Source organism: Trichomycterus rosablanca, chromosome 10 (genome assembly GCF_030014385.1).
Source record: "Trichomycterus rosablanca isolate fTriRos1 chromosome 10, fTriRos1.hap1, whole genome shotgun sequence".
Taxonomy (NCBI): Eukaryota; Metazoa; Chordata; class Actinopteri; order Siluriformes; family Trichomycteridae; genus Trichomycterus; species Trichomycterus rosablanca.
The window spans coordinates 6015340-6033651 of record NC_085997.1 but is presented as its reverse complement, the minus strand read 5'-3'; the positions used below and the strand labels follow the sequence as shown (position 1 = coordinate 6033651).

General features: G+C 38.9%; 1 protein-coding gene across 1 annotated transcript; it reads left to right on the top strand.

Moving 5' to 3' along the window:
* Positions 1-262: 262 nt before the first annotated feature.
* si:ch1073-13h15.3 (inactive all-trans-retinol 13,14-reductase) lies at positions 263-14497 on the top strand. Its single transcript, XM_063003574.1, has 11 exons — positions 263-419; positions 1347-1529; positions 3282-3523; positions 3627-3822; positions 4987-5184; positions 6945-7064; positions 7172-7310; positions 9205-9314; positions 11195-11361; positions 12211-12370; positions 12668-14497. The coding sequence occupies exons 1-11, from the start codon at positions 263-265 to the stop codon at positions 12823-12825; spliced, it is 1830 nt and encodes a 609-aa protein (XP_062859644.1). The 3' UTR covers positions 12826-14497.
* Positions 14498-18312: the final 3815 nt, after the last annotated feature.

Here is an 18312-nt window from a genome sequence, read left to right as displayed (position 1 = left end):
CTGTGAGGCGACAGTGCTACCCACTCAGCCACCTTGCCACCTAACAGTTTTTAATGATATAATAAATAGGTTAACATAACTGATTGTTCTCAAGACCTTCAATAATCTCATTCCTTATCTTTACTGCTGCTGTAACATCATATTGTCAGGGTTATTGCTGACTAAGACCTTTAGCACTTACTAGCACTAAAAGGTACTTATATCTAACATCATTTTCGATCCCATTGTGAATTGTTCCTTTCTTATGACAGGCTTCTTCACGATGTGGATGCTGGTGGTCTTGGTGTGTTTTCTGGTTTGGGCTGGCGTTACCTATTGGTACCTGTTTGGCAAACGAAGCCCATTTTCATTAGAGTCTGTTAGACCTCCAGGACCGTTGGAGCTAGACCCGAAGGAAAGGAACACGGTTCTAATGCAAGGTGAGTGTATTATCTGTAGTATTTATGTGTAATGTGTATGTACACCGTATCCACACATATTGTCCATTTAACTGGACCATATAGAAGCACTTTGTAGTTCTACAGTTACTGACTGTAGTCCATCTGTTTCTCTTAATACTTTTTTAGCCTGCTTTCACCCTGTTCTTCAATGGTCAGGACCACTACAGAGCAGGTATTATTTAGGTGGTGGATGATTCTCAGCACTGCAGTGACACTGACATGGTGGTGGTGTGTTAGTGTGTAAACGATTGTCTCTGACTTTACATCTACAAGGTGAACTAACTAGGTAGGAGTGTCTAATAGAGTGGACAGTGAGTGGACACTGCTGTGTCTGATCCACTCATACCAGCACAACACACACAAACACACCACCACCATGTCAGTGTCACTGCAGTGCTGAGAATGATCCACCACCTAAATAATACCTGCTCTGTGGTGGTCCTGGGAAAGTCCTGACCATTAAAAACAGGGAGAAAGCAGGCTAAAAAAAGTATGAAGAGAAACAGATGGACTACATTCAGTAATTGTAGAACTACAAAGTGCTTCTATATGGTAAGTGGAGCTGATAAAATGGACAGTGTGTGTAGAAACCAGTAGGTGGTTTTAATGTTATGGCTGATCAGTGTACATACTATATTGTAAGTATTATATAGGAACAGTGGTAGAGCTTTGGGCTACTGGCTGGAGAGATGTCGGTTTAAAAGTTTAATACTCTCAGCTATCAGCTGTCTACACAGACAGTATTAACTATATCAAGGGGGACGGATTGGCGCCCTTTCCAGCATTTCTTTCTTGTGCCTAGTGTTGCTGGTAAAACTGGACCCACCGTGACTGTGATGAGGATAAAGCGGTGATGAAAATTTAAATTACACATTTGAGTCCTTTGTCACTGATTTACTCGTATAGGCTTCACCAGGGCAAAGGTGCCAGAGAATCTCGATGCTATAGTAATCGGCAGTGGAATTGGTGGCCTGACGGCTGCAGCTACGCTGGCCAAACTGGGCAAGAGAGTGCTCGTACTGGAGCAACATGACAAAGCTGGAGGCTGCTGTCACTCTTTCACTGAGAAAGGGTTTGAGTTTGACGCAGGTAAGGAGGATCGAGGACTGTGCTGTCCAGTCACACGTTTCCTTTCTTTTTTCTTTCTTTCTTTCTTTCTTTTTTTCTCTCCTTTTATTTCTTTCTTTTCTGTTTTTTCTTTTTTTTCTTTTTTTTTTCTGTTTTTTCCTTTTCTTTCTTTCTTTATTGTTTTTTTTTCTTTCTTTAACTTTCTTTTCTGTTTTTTTTTCTTTCCTTAAAGTTTCTTTTCTGTTTTTTTCTTTTTTTTCTTTCTTTCTTTTCTGTTTTTTTCTTTCTTTTTTCTTTCTTTTCTCTTTCCTTTTCTTTCCTTTTCTTTCTTTCTTTCTTTACTGTTTTTTTTTCTTTCTTTAACTTTCTTTTCTGTTTTTTTTTTTCCTTAAATTTTCTTTTCTGTTTTTTTCTCTTTTTTCTTTCTTTTCTGTTTTTTTCTTTCTTTAACTTTTCTGGGTTTTTTTCTTTCTTTCTTTCCTTTTCTTCTTTCTTTTCTCTTTCTTTCTTTCTTTTTTCCTTTTCTTTGTTTATTTTCTTTCTTTCCTTTTCTTTCTTTTCTTCTTTCTTTCTTTCCTTCTTTTTTTCTTACTTTCCTTTTTTCTTTCCTTTTCTTTCTTTTTTCTTTTCTGTTTTTTTCTTTCTTTTTTCCTTCTCTTTCTTTATTTTATTTTTTTCTTTCCTTTTCTTTCTTTCTTTTTTATTTCTTTAACTTTATTTAACTTTCTTTTCTGTTTTTTTTTCTTTCCTTTTCTTTCTTTATTTTTTTCTTTCTTTTCTCTTTCTTTCTTTCCTTTTCTTCTTTCTTTCATTCTTTTTATCTTTGTTTCCTTCTTTCTTTTCTTTCTTTTTTCTTTTCTTTCTTTTTTCCTTCTCTTCATTTTCTTTTTTTCCCTTTCCTTTTCTTTCTTTTTTTCTTTCTTTTTTCTTTCTTTCTTTAACTTTCTTTTCTGTTTTTTTTCTTTCTTTCTTTCTTTCTTTCTTTCTTTCTTTCTTTCTTTCTTTCTTTCTTTCTTTCTTTTTTCTCCTTTTCTTTCTTTTTTTCTTTCTTTTTTCTTTCTTTCTTTAACTTTCTTTTCTGTTTTTTTCTTTCTTTCCTTTTTTCCCTTTCTTTCTTTCTTTCTTTCTTTCTTTCTTTCTTTCTTTCTTTCTTTCTTTCTTTTTTTCTTTCTTTCTTTCTTTTCTTTCTTTCTTTCTTTCTTTCTTTCTTTCTTTCTTTCTTTCCTTTTCCTTCTTTCTTTCTTTTCTTTCTTTTCTTTCTTTCTTTCTTTTTTTCTTTCTTTTTTCTTTCTTCAAAATATCCCAACTTTTCTGAAAATGGGGCTTGTACATAAATTTCTTTCCAAAGGTGAAACACAAAAGTACACTATCTGACCAAGTATTTGGATGCCTTACCATCCCATTTTAAAAACAAATGGTATTAAAAAAAATTGTGGCCTTTATGTGATCTTTAAAATGACTTCAAAAGGCTTAAAAAAGACTTAAATGTATTTGGGAATTTGTGCCCATTCAGTTAAAAGAGCATTTGTATGGCTGGGCACTGATGTTGGTCAGAAAAGCCTCAACTGATGTTCCAGTTCATTCCAAAGCTGACTGGAGTTTCTTCAAATCGAGCTTTTCTTTAGCTGAAACACATGAATTCTTTAATTAGAAGGTGTGTCCCAATAGGTTTGTCCATATAGTGTAACATAAATGCAATTTTGTATATTTAAATAGTTAAAATAAGCTTTTTCATGCACAAATTCGGAAATGTTATCAAATGTTATTTTGCAGGGCTTCATTACGTCGGTCAGTTGCATGAGAACAGTCTGTTTAAGGTCATCCTTGATCAAATTACTGAAGGCCAAGTGGAGTTTGTAAAACTGGACGATCATTTTGACACCATTGTGATTGGTAGTGGAGAGCAACAAAGGAAATACACCGTCTGGAGTGGCAAACATGAGATGGAAGAACACCTAAAGAAGCAGTTTCCCAATGACCAAGAAGCTTTAGAGAAGTTTTTCAAGCTCATGAAGGTAAGGCACTTTTTATCACTTGTATCCTCAAAAGTGGTCTTCCCTTACTTTGAAAGATCTGTTTAATCTTAAAAATGTTTTTTTTTTTGTTGGATCTTTGAAGATCTCAGCTAGACAAACACAATACCTGGCTACACTGAAGCTGATTCCCCAGTGGGTGGCGTTGTTCCTGTTAAAAAGTGGCATTGCTGATCTCTGCTCCTCTATCTTTCGGCTTGTAGGCACTAGCGCTAAAACAGTCGCCGACAGTCTGACCTCCAACAAGGATCTCCAAATGATATTCTCCTATATTTTTTATGGTAAGGTTAATAGATTATGATCCCTGCAACTAGGGCTGCCACGATCGGTTGACCTAGTCCATGACGTTGACGTATTTGTCAATATTTTAAGTCAACGCATTGTTTTTAAAACTATGTTTATAAATGATAATTTTTTATTTCTACAATGTTTCCATTCATATAAGCGTTCATATGATTCCCTCAGCACTACTTGCTGCGTGCAGGACCTAAGTCGTATTTGGTCCAGTCAATTTTGGTCCATGCACCAATACTCCCCCCACATGACACAGTCCCACATCGGCACTGCTTGCTTTAATTTTGTTGTGGACCATTTTCCCCCACTGCCAGCATAATAGCATAGAGTCTTCCTCAATAAAACATTTAAAAATATCTGATCTTAGGTTTTCTGTGCATAGTTTGTCGCTCTGTTGGCAGATCCAACCCTGTCCCTGTTACAGTAATTGGCATAGAACAAAAGATTTTTATTTCAAATTAAATAATTCTAATCCTTATACTTGATTGAGTCTGTAATGCCATGTATCATAAGAAGGATCCCAGTGGTTTTGGAGAAAGGAAGTGTGTTAGATCATTACTATCTGTCTTTTTACACCAACCCACCTTAATTGTGTGTTGTCAATTTGTCTGTATAACTTATTTGTGACATCAGGGTCCAATGGCTTCCTTTTGGCATGTAAATTCTAAAACTTTGTTGGTATGGGGATTTGTAGATAGTAGATCTCACTATAGTCACCTGCATGTTTTTCCAGGCTAATTGAATCATTATTACTTGAAATATGTTATGTATATAATTTATTTTTTATTCTCTAATCTCCAACATGTTAATGAACGACTCAGGGAATAAGGTCTCTGTGCCACTGTATTTATAAACCAGTGAAACAGGAAGTCATGGAAAATTTGTTAAACTTGTAAACGTAATTTAAAATGATTTTTCTTGTCGTTACTTTAACTCTTAAACAAGGTATCACAATCTGGGATTTACACTCTTATTTCTGCCTCAGGAACATCCTCAAAAGTGGAAAGTCCACACGTTTTTATTATTTCTATTGTGTATGCTGTTGATAATTAAGAATCAAGATAATATTTCGAAAAGATGGCTCGGGATAGTGAGACGTAATCGGTACATTGGGGAGCAGTCTTTGATTGAAGCTATTTTTATTCCGACAGGCGTTCCTCCCAGAGACTCCAGCATCGTGATCAATGCGTTACTGCTGCACCATTACAAGCGTGGCGCGTACTACCCAAAAGGGGGTGCCAGCGAAATCCCATTCCACATCATCAAAGTCATTAAAAAGTTTGGTGGAAACGTGCTCGTCCGTGCACCCGTGAATCACATCCTGGTTGACGACAATGGAGCTGCATATGGTGAGTTTGTAGATCCATCATTGATGTCACAAGGCAAGAAAACCATTCTATTTTCCTGTGTCCTTTATTTTCTTTAGAACAAATCCCTTAACTATTTTCAATGAAGTGTAATACATTTACTGAACTGTTAAAACTGTTAACTGTCTTGATTGTAAACCTTCCAGCTTTTTTTAGTCAGTCTTTACCTGGTTCAGCTTATAAACTGCTCTATTCAATTGCACTGCTAAAATTAACCCATAATTGGATTTGTAATTGGATTTACAAAGTATTCAGTCCTCTTTCCTTTTGTGAACTTCATTGTGTTGTGGATTTGAATGGATATACACCGATCAGCCATAACATTTAAAACCACCTCCTTGTTTCTACACTCACTGTCCATTTTATCAGCTCCACTTGACATATAGAAGCACTTTGTAGTTCTACAATTACTGACTGTAGTCCATCTGTTTCTCTACACACTTTTTTTAGCCTGCTTTTACTCTGTTCTTTAATGGTCAGGACCCCCACAGAGCAGGTAATATTTGGGTGGTGGATGATTCTCAGCAGGAGTTTTTAAATACCGTGTCCACTCACTGTCCACTCTAAAAGACACTCCTACCTAGTTGGTCCACCTTGTAGATGTAAAGTCAGAGACGATCGCTCATCTATTACTGCTGTTTGAGTCGGTCATCTTCTAGACCTTCAGCAGTGGTCACAGGACGCTGCCCATGGGGCGCTGTTGGCTGGATATTTTTGGTTGGTGGACTATTCTCAGTCCAGCAGTGACAGTGAGGTGTTTAAAAAGTCCAGCAGCGCTGCTGTGTCTGATCCACTCATACCAGCACAACACACACTAACACACAACCACCATGTCATTGTTACTACAGTGCTGAGAATGATCCACCACCTAAATAATACCTGCTCTGTAGTGGTCCTGACCATTGACGAACAGCATGAAAGGGGGCTAACAAAGCATGCAGAGAAACAGATGGACTACAGTTAGTAATTGTAGAACTACAAAGTGCTTCTATATGGTAAGTGGAGCTGATAAAATGGGTAGTAAGTGTAGAAACAAGGGGGTGGTTTTAATGTTATGGCTGATCGGTGTATATCTTAATATCCTTTATCTTTTCCTCATAAGCATAGTGTTGTAGACCTTTTAGTCTATGTTACATTACTGGATAGGAATTATATATATTATACAAATAAGTTTATTATATTAACAATTATTTAGTTGATGTGAATTTATTCATCAGTTATTTACATTGAACAAAAGCCTTATTTTGCCTTAACAGCTGCTGTAAATATTGCTAGTACACCTAAGCTGAGATCTGGGGTTCGAATCTCGGTGGTGGTATTAGCTAGTGAGTGTATTCACAGACATCTAACCATTGAGCGGTGCTAAATATGTTTAGATTCAACAGGACTGGCATTAATTAAACACGTCTCTTTGGGTAATGCTGTCATCTCACAGCAAAAAGGTCCTGGGTTTGAGTTCCAGTTAAAGCAGTCCAGGTCCTTACTGTGTGGAGTTTGCATGTTCTCCCCTTGTCCATGTGGGAGCTCTGATTTCTTCCGACAGTCCAAAGACCCAAAGACATGCAGTCAGGTTAATTGGAGATACATACTTAAATTGCCCTAGATGTGAACGTGTGTGCCTGGTGATGGACTGGCTATCTGTCCGGGGTGTTTCCTGCTTTTAGCTTGATGACTTGTACCTGCCGTGACCCTGAGGTGGATGGATCAGTGCTAAAACAGACGTACTTGTTGCTTCTTAATAGGTGTGACTGTAAGGAAAGGTCAAGAAGATGTGGAAGTGAGAGCTCCTGTTATCATCTCTAACTGTGGAGTCTTCAACACTTTTCAGAAGCTTTTACCACCGGAAATAAGTGCCAAACCAGGTCAGTTATCCACTATACATCATAACAACATCAATATCTATGTGTTTAGTACAATAAGAACGTTAGAAACATTACATTTATCTCTAAATCTGATTCTTACCTTGCAGAGGTTCAGAATCGGCTGACTTCCATGACACCCGGACAAGGATCCTTATTAGTGTTCTCGGGTTTCGATGCCACACAGGAAGAACTGGGCATCAGTTCGACTAACCTTTGGCTTTTTAAGTCTAATGATATGGATGGAATGTTAGTATCAATGCAAATTCAGATCCACATGCATACATTTTTTTCTTTATTAGTTAATTTGGCCTTTTAGTGGTAGAAGTACAACCCCAAATCAGAAACCGTTGGGACGATATTTAAAAGGCAAATAAAATAAAGATGCAGTGTTCCTTACATTTACTTTGACTTTTATTTGATTGCAGACAGGATGAACCCAAAATATTTCATGGTTTGTCTGCTCAACTTCATTTAATTTTTTAGTATACCTCCAACCAAAGTTGGGACGGGGGCAATTTAGAGCTAGTAATAAGGTGAAAAAACTAAATAATTATGTGATTCCAAACAGGTGATTGTAATCATGGTTTGGTACAAAAGTCTTTGATGAGCAAAGATGATCTGAGGATCTCCAGTTTGTCCACAAATGTGTGAGAAAAATGATTGAAATGTTTAAAAACAATGAACCTCAAAGACAGATTGGAAGGGATTTGCATATTTCCCCCTCTACAGTGCATAATATCATTAAACCATTCATGGAATCGGGAGGAATTTCAGTGCATAAAGGCCAAGGATGCAAACTTAAACTGAACGCCCGTGATCTTCAATCCCTCAGACGGCACTGCATCAAGAACTGCCACTCAACAATAGCTGATATAACCACATGGGTGAGGGATTACTTTGGCAAACCTTTGTCAAGCACTACAATACAGAGTTACATGCACAAATGCCACTTAATTCTTTACTGTGCAAAAAAGAAGCCTTATGTTAACCATGTCCAGAAGCGGCGTCGACTTCTCTGTGCTCTTAGGCATCTAGGATGGACCATCACACAGTGGAAACATACAGTATATTGTGGTCAGATGAATCAGCATTCCAGGTCTTTTTTGGAAAAAATGGGCACCGTGTGCTCCGGACCAAAGACGAAAAGGACCGTCCAGACTGTTAAGTCCAAAAGCCAGGGTCTGTCATAGTATGGGGCTGTGTCAGTGCACTTGGCAAAGGTCATTTACACTTCTGTGATGGCAGCATTAATGCAGAAAAGCACACTGAGATCTTAGAGCAACATGTGCTGCCTTCAAGACGTCGTCTTTTCCAGGGACGTCCAGCATTTTTCAACAAGACGATGCAAAACCACACGCTGCACACATTACAAAGGCATGGCTGCGGAAGAAGAGGGTACGGGTCCTGGACTGGCCTGCCTGCAGTCCTGATCTGTCCCCAATAGAGAATGTGTGGAGAATTCTGCACATCTTAAGACGTGTTTGCAGGAAGAATGAGACAAAATAAAAGCTGAAACACTGAATCACTTGGTCCCCTCGGTGCCAAAACGTCGTTTAAGTGTGGTGAAAAGGAACGCAACATTACAAAGTGGTAAATGCTTTACCGTCCCAACTTTTTTTGGAATGTGTTGCAGGCCTGAAATGCAGGAATGGATGTTTATTAATAAATGAAATGAAGTTGAGCAGATAAAACATGAAATATATCAGGTTCATCCCTGTCTGCAATCAAATAAAAGTCAAAGTAAATGTAAGAAACTTTTTCTGATTTGGGGTTGTACTTTAGTCCCGACTAGGTCAGCAGAGAAACAATTATTATGGAATCATTGCATGGGTTTCTGTTCAGACTTGTTCTTGCTTAAAGCCTACACAGGGTGGTGCAGTTGCCTAAACCTTGCAGCAAGCATAACCACAGTGGATCCCCACTCTGGGCTTCCTGCCATTCTTCCATTTCGACATAATTTTGTTGTACTCTGCGTTCAAGCTGGAACAGTTTTATTACAGGCACTGAGAAGAACATGACTGAACCCAGCATTTGTATTCTTTACTAATGTTATACATAGTTGCACTTGAATACATGGTAAAGCGGCACTGTAATAAGTTTTGGAGTTCTTTGCTTCTCTTAAAAATGTTTATTTTTGTAGGATGGATGAGTTTTTTAGTATGGGAAAAGATGACGCGCCAGAAAACATACCCATGATGGTGATCACATTTCCCTCTGCCAAAGACCCCACTTCACAGATCCGTCACCCAGGTATAGCTTCAAACGTGACTTAAACTTTGTACACACCCAAATTTTATTTCATTGTAGACAGGATAAACCATGATATTTCATGTTTTATCTGCTCAACTTCATTTTATTTGTTAATAAACATCCATTCCTGCATTTCAGGCCTGCAACACATTCCAAAAAAAGTTGGCACAAGTAAAGCATTTACGACTTAGTAATGTTGCCGTTCCTTGTCACCACACTTAAAAGACGTTTTGGCACCGAGGAGACCAAGTGATTTAGTGTTTCAGCTTTTATTTTGTCTCGTTCTTCATGCAAACACGTCTTAAGATGCGCAACAGTACGGGGTCGTCAGGACTGCAGCCAGGCCGGTCCAGTACCCGTTCCCTCATCTTCCGCAGCCGTGCCTTTGTAATGTGTGCAGCATGTGGTTTCGCATTGTCTTGTTGAAAAATGCATGGACGTTTTAAAGGCAGCACATGTTGCTCTAAGATCTCAATGTACTTTTCTGCATTAATGCTGCATCACAGAAGTGTAAATGACCTTCGCTAAGGGAACTGACACACCCCCATACCATGACAGACCCTGGCTTTTGGACTTGTTCCTAATAACAGTCTGGACGGTCCTTTTCCGGAGCACACGGCGTCCATTTTTTCCAAAAAAGACCCGGAATGCTGATTCATCTGACCACAATACATGTTTCCACTGTGTGATGGTCCATCCTAGATGCCTCAGAGCCCAGAGAAGTCGACGCCGCTTCTGGACATGGTTAACATGAGGCTTCTTTTTTGCACAGTAAAGTTTTAAGTGGCATTTGTGCTTGTAACTCTGTATTGTAGTGCCTGACAAATATTTGTCAAAGTAATCCCTCACCCATGTGGTTATATCAGCTGTTGTTGAGTGGTTCTTGATGCAGTGCCGTCTTGGCCTTTACACACTGAATTTCCTCCCGATTCATTAAATCGTTTAATGATATTATGCACTATAGATGGAGAATTATTCAAATCCGTTCCAATCTTTCTTTGAGGTACATTGTTTTTAAACATTTTAATAATTTTCTCACGCATTTATTGACAAACTGGAGATCCTCTGATCATCTTTGCTCATCAAAGACTCAGCCTTTCCTGGATGCTGCTTTTGTACCAAACCATGATTACAATCACCTGTTTGGAATCACAGCATTATTTAGTTCTTTCACCTCATCACTAGCCCTAAACTGCCCCCTGTCCCAACTTTTTTTGGAATGTGTTGCAGGCCTGAAATACAGAAATGAAGTTATATTAAAAAAAATTAAATGAAGTTGAGCAGATAAAACATGAAATGTCTCGGGTTCAAACTGTCTGCTATCAAATAAGTCGAAGTAAATGTAAGGAACACTGTTTTTATTTTACTTGCATTTTCCATACTGTCCCAACTTTTTCTGATTTGGGGTTGTAGTTAAAACCAAAGTGATGTAATGCTTTACAGTGGGAATTTTAGGACTGGCCTAAAACACATGGGCTTGATATTCTTGATATCTATAACAAAATGCATAAATGTGCTTTCCTGTTAAGCATCTCAAACCACATACTATGTCTACATACACTATATGACCAATGGTCTGTGAATACCTGACCATAAGCTTGTTAGACATCTCATTTGGCTTTTGGCCATATTAATGTGTTACATGTGTTTAGTATGGTAGGATATGATTTGGGATGCAAATGTTCACAAGCACATGATTTTGAAGTTCATGTAATGACCAATAAAAGGATAGACAGCCATTTATGACTAGCCAAAGCCTGATTAGGTTGATATACCTTTTGTCAAATGAATGATACCGCAGCATTGGTGTATTGGTGTGATCAATACACAACAGTTTGTTTTCTGTACCTAATTTACAAGCTAGTTCTCTTTTTTTGTAGGTAAATCTTGCATGACCATTCTAGCAATGGTCAGTTATAAATGGTTCGAAGAGTGGAAGGACACTACCGTCAGAAAAAGAGGTGATGACTATTTAGAGTACAAGAGGAGATTCGCCAACCACCTTTTCAACTGGGCCTGTACTCACTACCCCAAACTGAGAGACAAGGTATGGGCATTACAACAGCCACAACATTAAAACCACCTCCTTGTTTCTACACTCACTGTCTATTTTATCAGCTCCACCTACCATATATTCTTTGTTAACCCCCTTTCATGCTGTTCTTCAATGGTCAGGACCACCACAGAGCAGGTATTATTTAGATGGTGGATGATTCTCAGCACTGCAGTGACACTGACATGGTGGTGGTGTGTTAGTGTGTGTTGTGCTGGTATGAGTGAATCAGACACAGCATCCCTGCTGGAGTTTTTAAATACCGTGTCCACTCACTGTCCACTCTATTAGACACTCCTACCTAGTTGGTCCACCTTGTAGATGTAAAGTCAGAGACGATCGTTCATCTATTGCTGCTGTTTGAGTTGGTCATCTTTTAGACCTTCATCAGTGGTCACAGAAGGCTGCCCATGGGGTGCTGTTGGCTGGATATATTTTTGGTTGGTGGACTATTCTCAGTCCAGCAGGGACAGTGAGGTGTTTAAAAACTCCAGCAGCATTGCTGTGTCTGATCCACTCATACCAGCACAACACACTAACACACCACCATCATGTCAGTGTCACTGCCGTACTGAGAATGATCCACCACCTAAATGATACCTGCTCTGTGGTGGTCCTGTGGGGGTCCTGACCATTGAAGAACAGCATGAAAGGGGGCTAACAAAGCATGCAGAGTAACAGATGGACTACAGTCAGTAAATGTAGTACTACAAAGTGCTTCTAAATGGTAAGTGGAGCTGGTTTTAATGTTATGGCCGATCAGTGTAGGTGTGTTTTATTATCGCTAACTAAATAAGATTATGCAATGTTTAGTTATTTAAGTCTGTTTTTCTTCTATTCCAGTTGGTGTATCAAGAAGTTGCCACACCCTTGTCTAACATCCACTATCTTGGTGCTCACCTGGGAGCCATGTACTCGGCTGAGCATAACCTGGACCGCTTTCAGACGAAGTTGCTGGCCACAAATCGTTGTGACACTCCTGTCAAAAATCTTTTCATTTCAGGTATCGCCAGATCCTCAGATTTAGTTCTGGCTAAATGTTAGATGCTACAGTATATGAGGTAGACTGAGGTGGTGCAAACAATTCTGGAACTACTGTTACCATGATTTTAAATGATTTACAATGACCGAGGATTCAGCCTTAAACCCTTATCCCTAACATGAACCCATTAAATAATAACACATTAATTTGACTGGAAGTCAGTTTAAGCTTACATGCTAATCATTACATCCATAAAGATACGTTTGTTTGTGTTCCAGCTCATTCAGCTTGTCTTCTGTTTGTGCATTTGTTTTGTAGGTCAGGACGTGTTCAGCTGTGGTATTGTAGGGGCGTTACATGGAGGTCTCCTCTGTGCCTCTACAGTACTTAACCACATTGTTTATATAGATCTCCTCCTGCTTAAGAAGAAGCTGAAGAGAAGAAAAGTGAGAGAACTCTCAAAAAAGCGGCAGTGAGAATGAACCAATGATTATAGCAGCCGGTAATTATGTGATCATGGAAATAACAGCCGTCTGGAATCCAAATCGCTGTCTAAGTAGCGCATCCGAATAACCTGACTTATAAGTCGATGCCTTATTGGAATCCTCTCTACTGAGAAAGCTGCCTATGTAAGCAGTAGACAGCAGGGAAGCTTGCTAGGTTTTCGAACACACACATTGTCTAAAACAAACAAACAAACAAATAAATGGTTGGTTGCTTGTTTGAATAATTAATATTATTGCAAATGCAGGCTATTCTAACATCAAGTTTATATTTTTTATCTTGTACATTTATAAAGTACCTTGAGCCTTTTTCGTACTTAATATTTTTTAATGTACCTTGAGCTGCTGTAATGCTTGACTTTCCCTTTGAGATTAATAATGCCATCCATCCATCCTCTATCTATCCATCCATCCATCGTAAGCCATCCATCCATTGTCATCCATCCATCCATCCATCCATCCTCTATCTATCCATCCATCCATCGTAAGCCATCCATCCATCCATCCATTGTAATCCATCCATCCTCTATCTATCCATCCATCATAATTCATCAATCCATCGTAATCCATCCATCTATCCATCCATCCATCGTAATCCATCCATCCATCCATCGTAATCCATCCATCCATCCATTGTAATCCATCCATTGTAATCCATCCATCCATCGTAATCCATCCATCCATCATAATCCATCCATCCATCATAATCCATCCATCCATCTATCCATCCATCCATCGTAATTCATCCATTGCAATCCATCCATCCATCGTAATTCATCCATCCATCATAATCCATCCATCCATTGTAATGTATCCATCCATCGTAATGTATCCATCCATCGTAATGTATCCATCCATCGTAATGTATCCATCCATCATAATCCATCCATCGTCATCCATCCATCCATCGTAATCCATCCATCCATCCATTGTAATCCATTGTCATTCATCCATCCATCGTCATCCATCCATCCATCGTAATCCATCCATCATAATCCATCCATCCACCATAATCCATACATCCATCATTATCCATCATCATCCATCCATTGTAATCCATCCATCTATCCATCGTCATTCATCCATTGTAATCCATCCATCCATTGTAATCCATCCATCCATCGTAATCCATCCATCCATCATTATCCATCGTCATCCATCCATCATTATCCATCGTCATCCATCCATCGTAATCCATCCATCCATTGTTATCTATCTATCTATCTATCTATCTATCTATCTATCTATCTATCTATCTATCTATCTATCTATCGTAATCCATCCATTGTCATCCATCCACCGTAATCCATTATACAATTGAACAAACGATGGAACAAACATAACTGAACAAAAAAGTGGTTTGTCTTTGTTTGGGGAAAAAACTATTTAGTAACAGGATTGAACACTGGGTAACAGGAATGTTTCTGTATGTGAATACATATACAGTATGTGTAATCTGTAATGATGCCAGGATACAGGTCATCACCATACTTCAGCACACACCATTTGCGAACAATTTCAGGACTTTGCTATTGAACTTCTTTGGCTGTGGGAGATATGAATGGTCCATGTACAACCCCAAATCAGAAGAAGTTGGGACAGTATGGAAAATGCAAATAAAATAAAAATGCAGTGTTCCTTACAATTACTTTGACTTTTATTGGATTGCAGACAGGATGATCCTGAGATATTTCATGTTTTGTCTGCTCAACTTAATTTCATATGTTAATATACGTCCATTCCTGCATTTCAGGCCTGCAACACATTCCAAAAAAAAAGTTGGGACAGGGGCAATTTAGTCAGATGAATCAGCATTCCAGGTCTTATTTTGGAAAAAATGGACACCGTGTGCTCCGGACCAAAGAAAACGACCATCCAGTCTGTTATCAGCAACAAGTCCAAAAGCCAGGGTGTGTCATGGTATGGGGAAGTGTCAGTGCCCTTGGCAAAGTTAATTTACACTTCTGTGATGGCAGCATTAATGCAGAAAAGTACATCGAGATCTTCAGAAACAACGTCGTCAGAAACAAAGTAGACCCCCCCCCCCCACCCTCTTTTTTTAAGTAAATGTGTTGTTTTTACCTGTGTTTCATCCCTTGCTCGCTTTCTTCACCACCAAAAATCAAAGACTGTGGGAAACCTCAGACTTCCGACACAAAGTGGACACATCCTCTGGGAAAACTGTGTAGATTTGTCGGCCTAACAACCCCCGATGGAGGGATGAATGCAGTCACTGTTTGAGGTTGTAGTCAGATTCAGGCTCTCGTCCAGCTCGCTGCTCTTCTGAATTAACTTTTCATGCAGTTTATGTATACAAGTGACCACTGCAGACTTAGATACAGGTGCTCCAATTAATAAGATAATTAATAATTTGTTAATATGAATAAAATGGTTAAAACCATTCCCAGCCAAATCCATAAAGCTAGAAAATGAGGGGATTTTATTACTATTATTATTATTTATAATTTAAACTAATTTATATTAATTATATATATAATTAGTATAATACTATAATGTATTATATATAATATAATATTGTGTAATATATAAATGTATTTTAAAATTGTTATTTATTTGTTATTTATTTAATATTAGTTATTTAATTATTATTGTTTTATTAAAAAAAAAATGTTCTCATATTCGCACTTTGATGACGGTACAAGGTACTATATTTTATCAGCTCCACTTACCATATAGAAACACTTTGTAGTTCTACAATTACTGACTGTAGTCCATCTGTTTCTCTGCATACTTTTTTAGCCCCCTTTCATGCTGTTCTTCAATGGTCAGGACCCCCACAGAGCAGGTATTATTTAGGTGGTGTGTTAGTGTGTGTTGTGCTGGTATGAGTGGATCAGACACAGCATCGCTGATGGAGTTTTTAAACACTCTTATTAGACACTCCTACATAGTTTGTCCACCTTGTAGATGTAAAGTCAGAGAGGATCGCTCATCTTCTGCTGCTAGACCTTCATGGGTGGTCACAGGACGCTGTTGGCTGGATATTTTTGGTTGGTGGACTATTCTCAGACCAGCAGTGACAGTGAGGTGTTTAAAAACTCCAGCAGCACTGCTGTGTCTGATCCACTCTAACACACCACCACCATGTCAGTGTCACTGCAGTGCTGAGAATGATCCACCACACAAATAATACCTGCTCTGTAGTGGTCATGTGGGGGTCCTGACCATTGAGGAATAACATGAAAGGGGGGTAACAAAGCATGCAGAGAAACAGATGGACTACAGTCAGTAATTGTTGAACTACAAAGTGCTTCTATATGGTAAGTGGAGCTGATAAAATGGAATGGAGTGTGTAGAAACAAGGAGGTCGTTTTAATGTTATGGCTGATCAGTGAATAAGCCTGCTGGGTCCTAATGTAGAGACGTGTACATGGTGTCGTAGTCATAGTCATGTCATAGTTAACATGGTTAAACACGGTTCACATTTCAAAAGGAGTTGAGCAACACTCAGGGAATGGAAATGTCATAAACTCTTGATAATTAGATTTTCTAAACAACAGCAAAACATAGTACGCAAAAATAAAATGGTGGCTGAATAAAAAAGGCCTTTTAGCGTGTAAAACTTGAAGAACATGGTCAGCTTTTGTTGTTCTACCATGAAACTATGTGAGTGATTGACTCAAGGTGTCGTTCGAGGAACATTGCCATCCCTCTATCTCTCTCTCTCTCTCGCCTTCATCCTTTCTGTCCTCCAGATGTCCCTCCCATTCGCAGGGTTCGGCATTGCTCTTCTCCTCTCCGAGTTTCTCAGCTGTGCGGAGGCCAGCAGAGCCAGATGTTTTCAATCAGCAAAGCCAGAGACAGAGGGCGAGGAATAGGAAGGTAGGGGGAGGGGAATGGGAAGAAGGCTGGGAGGGAGAACTGGATAAGAGGCAGGAGAAGAAAACATTCTCGCTTTGTAAGGTCGGCCGAACATAAGCAGAAGATCAAGCAGCCCAACACTGAAACCCGATTCTCCTTCGACTTTTCATTGCAGACAGGATGAACCCGAGATATTTCATGTATTTCATTTATTATTAAACATCCATTCCTGTATTTCAGGCCTGCAACACATTCCAAAAAAAGTTGGGACAGTAAAGCATTTACCACTTTGTAATGTTGCCATTCCTTTTCACCACACTTAAAAGACGTTTTGGCACCGAGGAGACCAAGTGATTTAGTGTTTCAGCTTTTATTTTGTCTCGTTCTTCCTGCAAACACGTCTTAAGATGTGCAACAGTACCCGTACCCTCTTCTTCTGCAGCCATGCCTTTGTAATGTGTGCAGCATGTGATTTTGCATTGCCTTCACAGAAGTGTAAGTTACCTTTTACCAAGGGCACTGACACAGCCTCATACCATGATACACCCTGGCTTTTGGACTTGTTCCTGATAACAGTCTGGATGGTCCTTTTTGTCTTTGGTCCGGAGCACACGGCATCCATTTGTTCCAAAAAAGACCTGGAATGCTGATTCATCTGACCACAATACACGTTTCCACTGTGTGATGGTCCATCCTTGATGCCTCAGAGCCCAGAGAATTCAACGCCGCTTCTGGTCATGGTTAACATAAGGCTTCTTTTTTGCACAGTAAAGTTTTAAGTTGCATTTTTGCATGTAACTCTGTATTGTAGTGCTTGACAAAGGTTTGATAAAGTAATCCCTCACCCATGTGGTTATATCAGCTATTGTTGAGTGGCGGTTCTTGATGCAGTGCCGTCTGAGGGATCGAAGATCACGGGCGTTCAGCTTAAGCTTGCACCATCGGCTTTTACGCACTGAAATTCCTTCTGATTCCTTGAATGGTTTAATGATATTATGCACTGTAGAGGGAAAAATATGCAAATCCCTTCCAATCTTTCTTTAAGGTTCATTGTTTTTAAACATTTCAATCATTTTTTTCATGCATTTGTTGACAAACTGGAGATCCTCTGATCATCTTTGCTCATCAAAGACTTTTGTACCAACTCTTGATCACAATCACCTGTTTGGAATCACATCATTATTTAGTTCTTTCACCTCATTACTAGCCCTATATTGCTCCCGTCCCAACTTTTTTAGAAATGTGTTGCAGGCTTGAAATGCAGAAATATCTCGGGTTCATTCTGTCTGCAATCAAATAAATGTCAAGGTAAATATAAGGAACACTGCATTTTTATTTTAATACATTTTCCATACTGTCCCAACTTTTTCTGATTTGGGGTTGTATGTTTTATCTTCCTTCCACCTCCTTTTTTCTCTCACATTCTTTCTCAAAACTGCACATCCTGCATCTGTTTCATTCCTCTCTCTTTCTGTTTCTATATTAAGTGTATTAAGTATATTAAGTGAGTCTGTGTTGAGGTTTCATAAATACTGTAACGTTCAGCAAACGATAATTTCTCCTTGTTTGCGCTGAATGGAAAAAGGGCCTGACCGTAAAAGACAAGTAAACTGTCTGACCTCGGCTTAGTTCTTATAT

What these genes read in the sequence shown, in the direction of transcription:
- si:ch1073-13h15.3 (XM_063003574.1), top strand. Translation starts at nt 263, where the DNA reads ATGTGGATGCTGGTGGTCTTGGTGTGTTTTCTGGTTTGGGCTGGCGTT. An exon ending in CGACAATGGAGCTGCATATG is followed by an intron (nt 5,185 to 6,944) that starts GTGAGTTTGTAG and finishes GCTTCTTAATAG; the next exon opens with GTGTGACTGTAAGGAAAGGT. An exon ending in ACCCCAAACTGAGAGACAAG is followed by an intron (nt 11,362 to 12,210) that starts GTATGGGCATTA and finishes CTTCTATTCCAG; the next exon opens with TTGGTGTATCAAGAAGTTGC.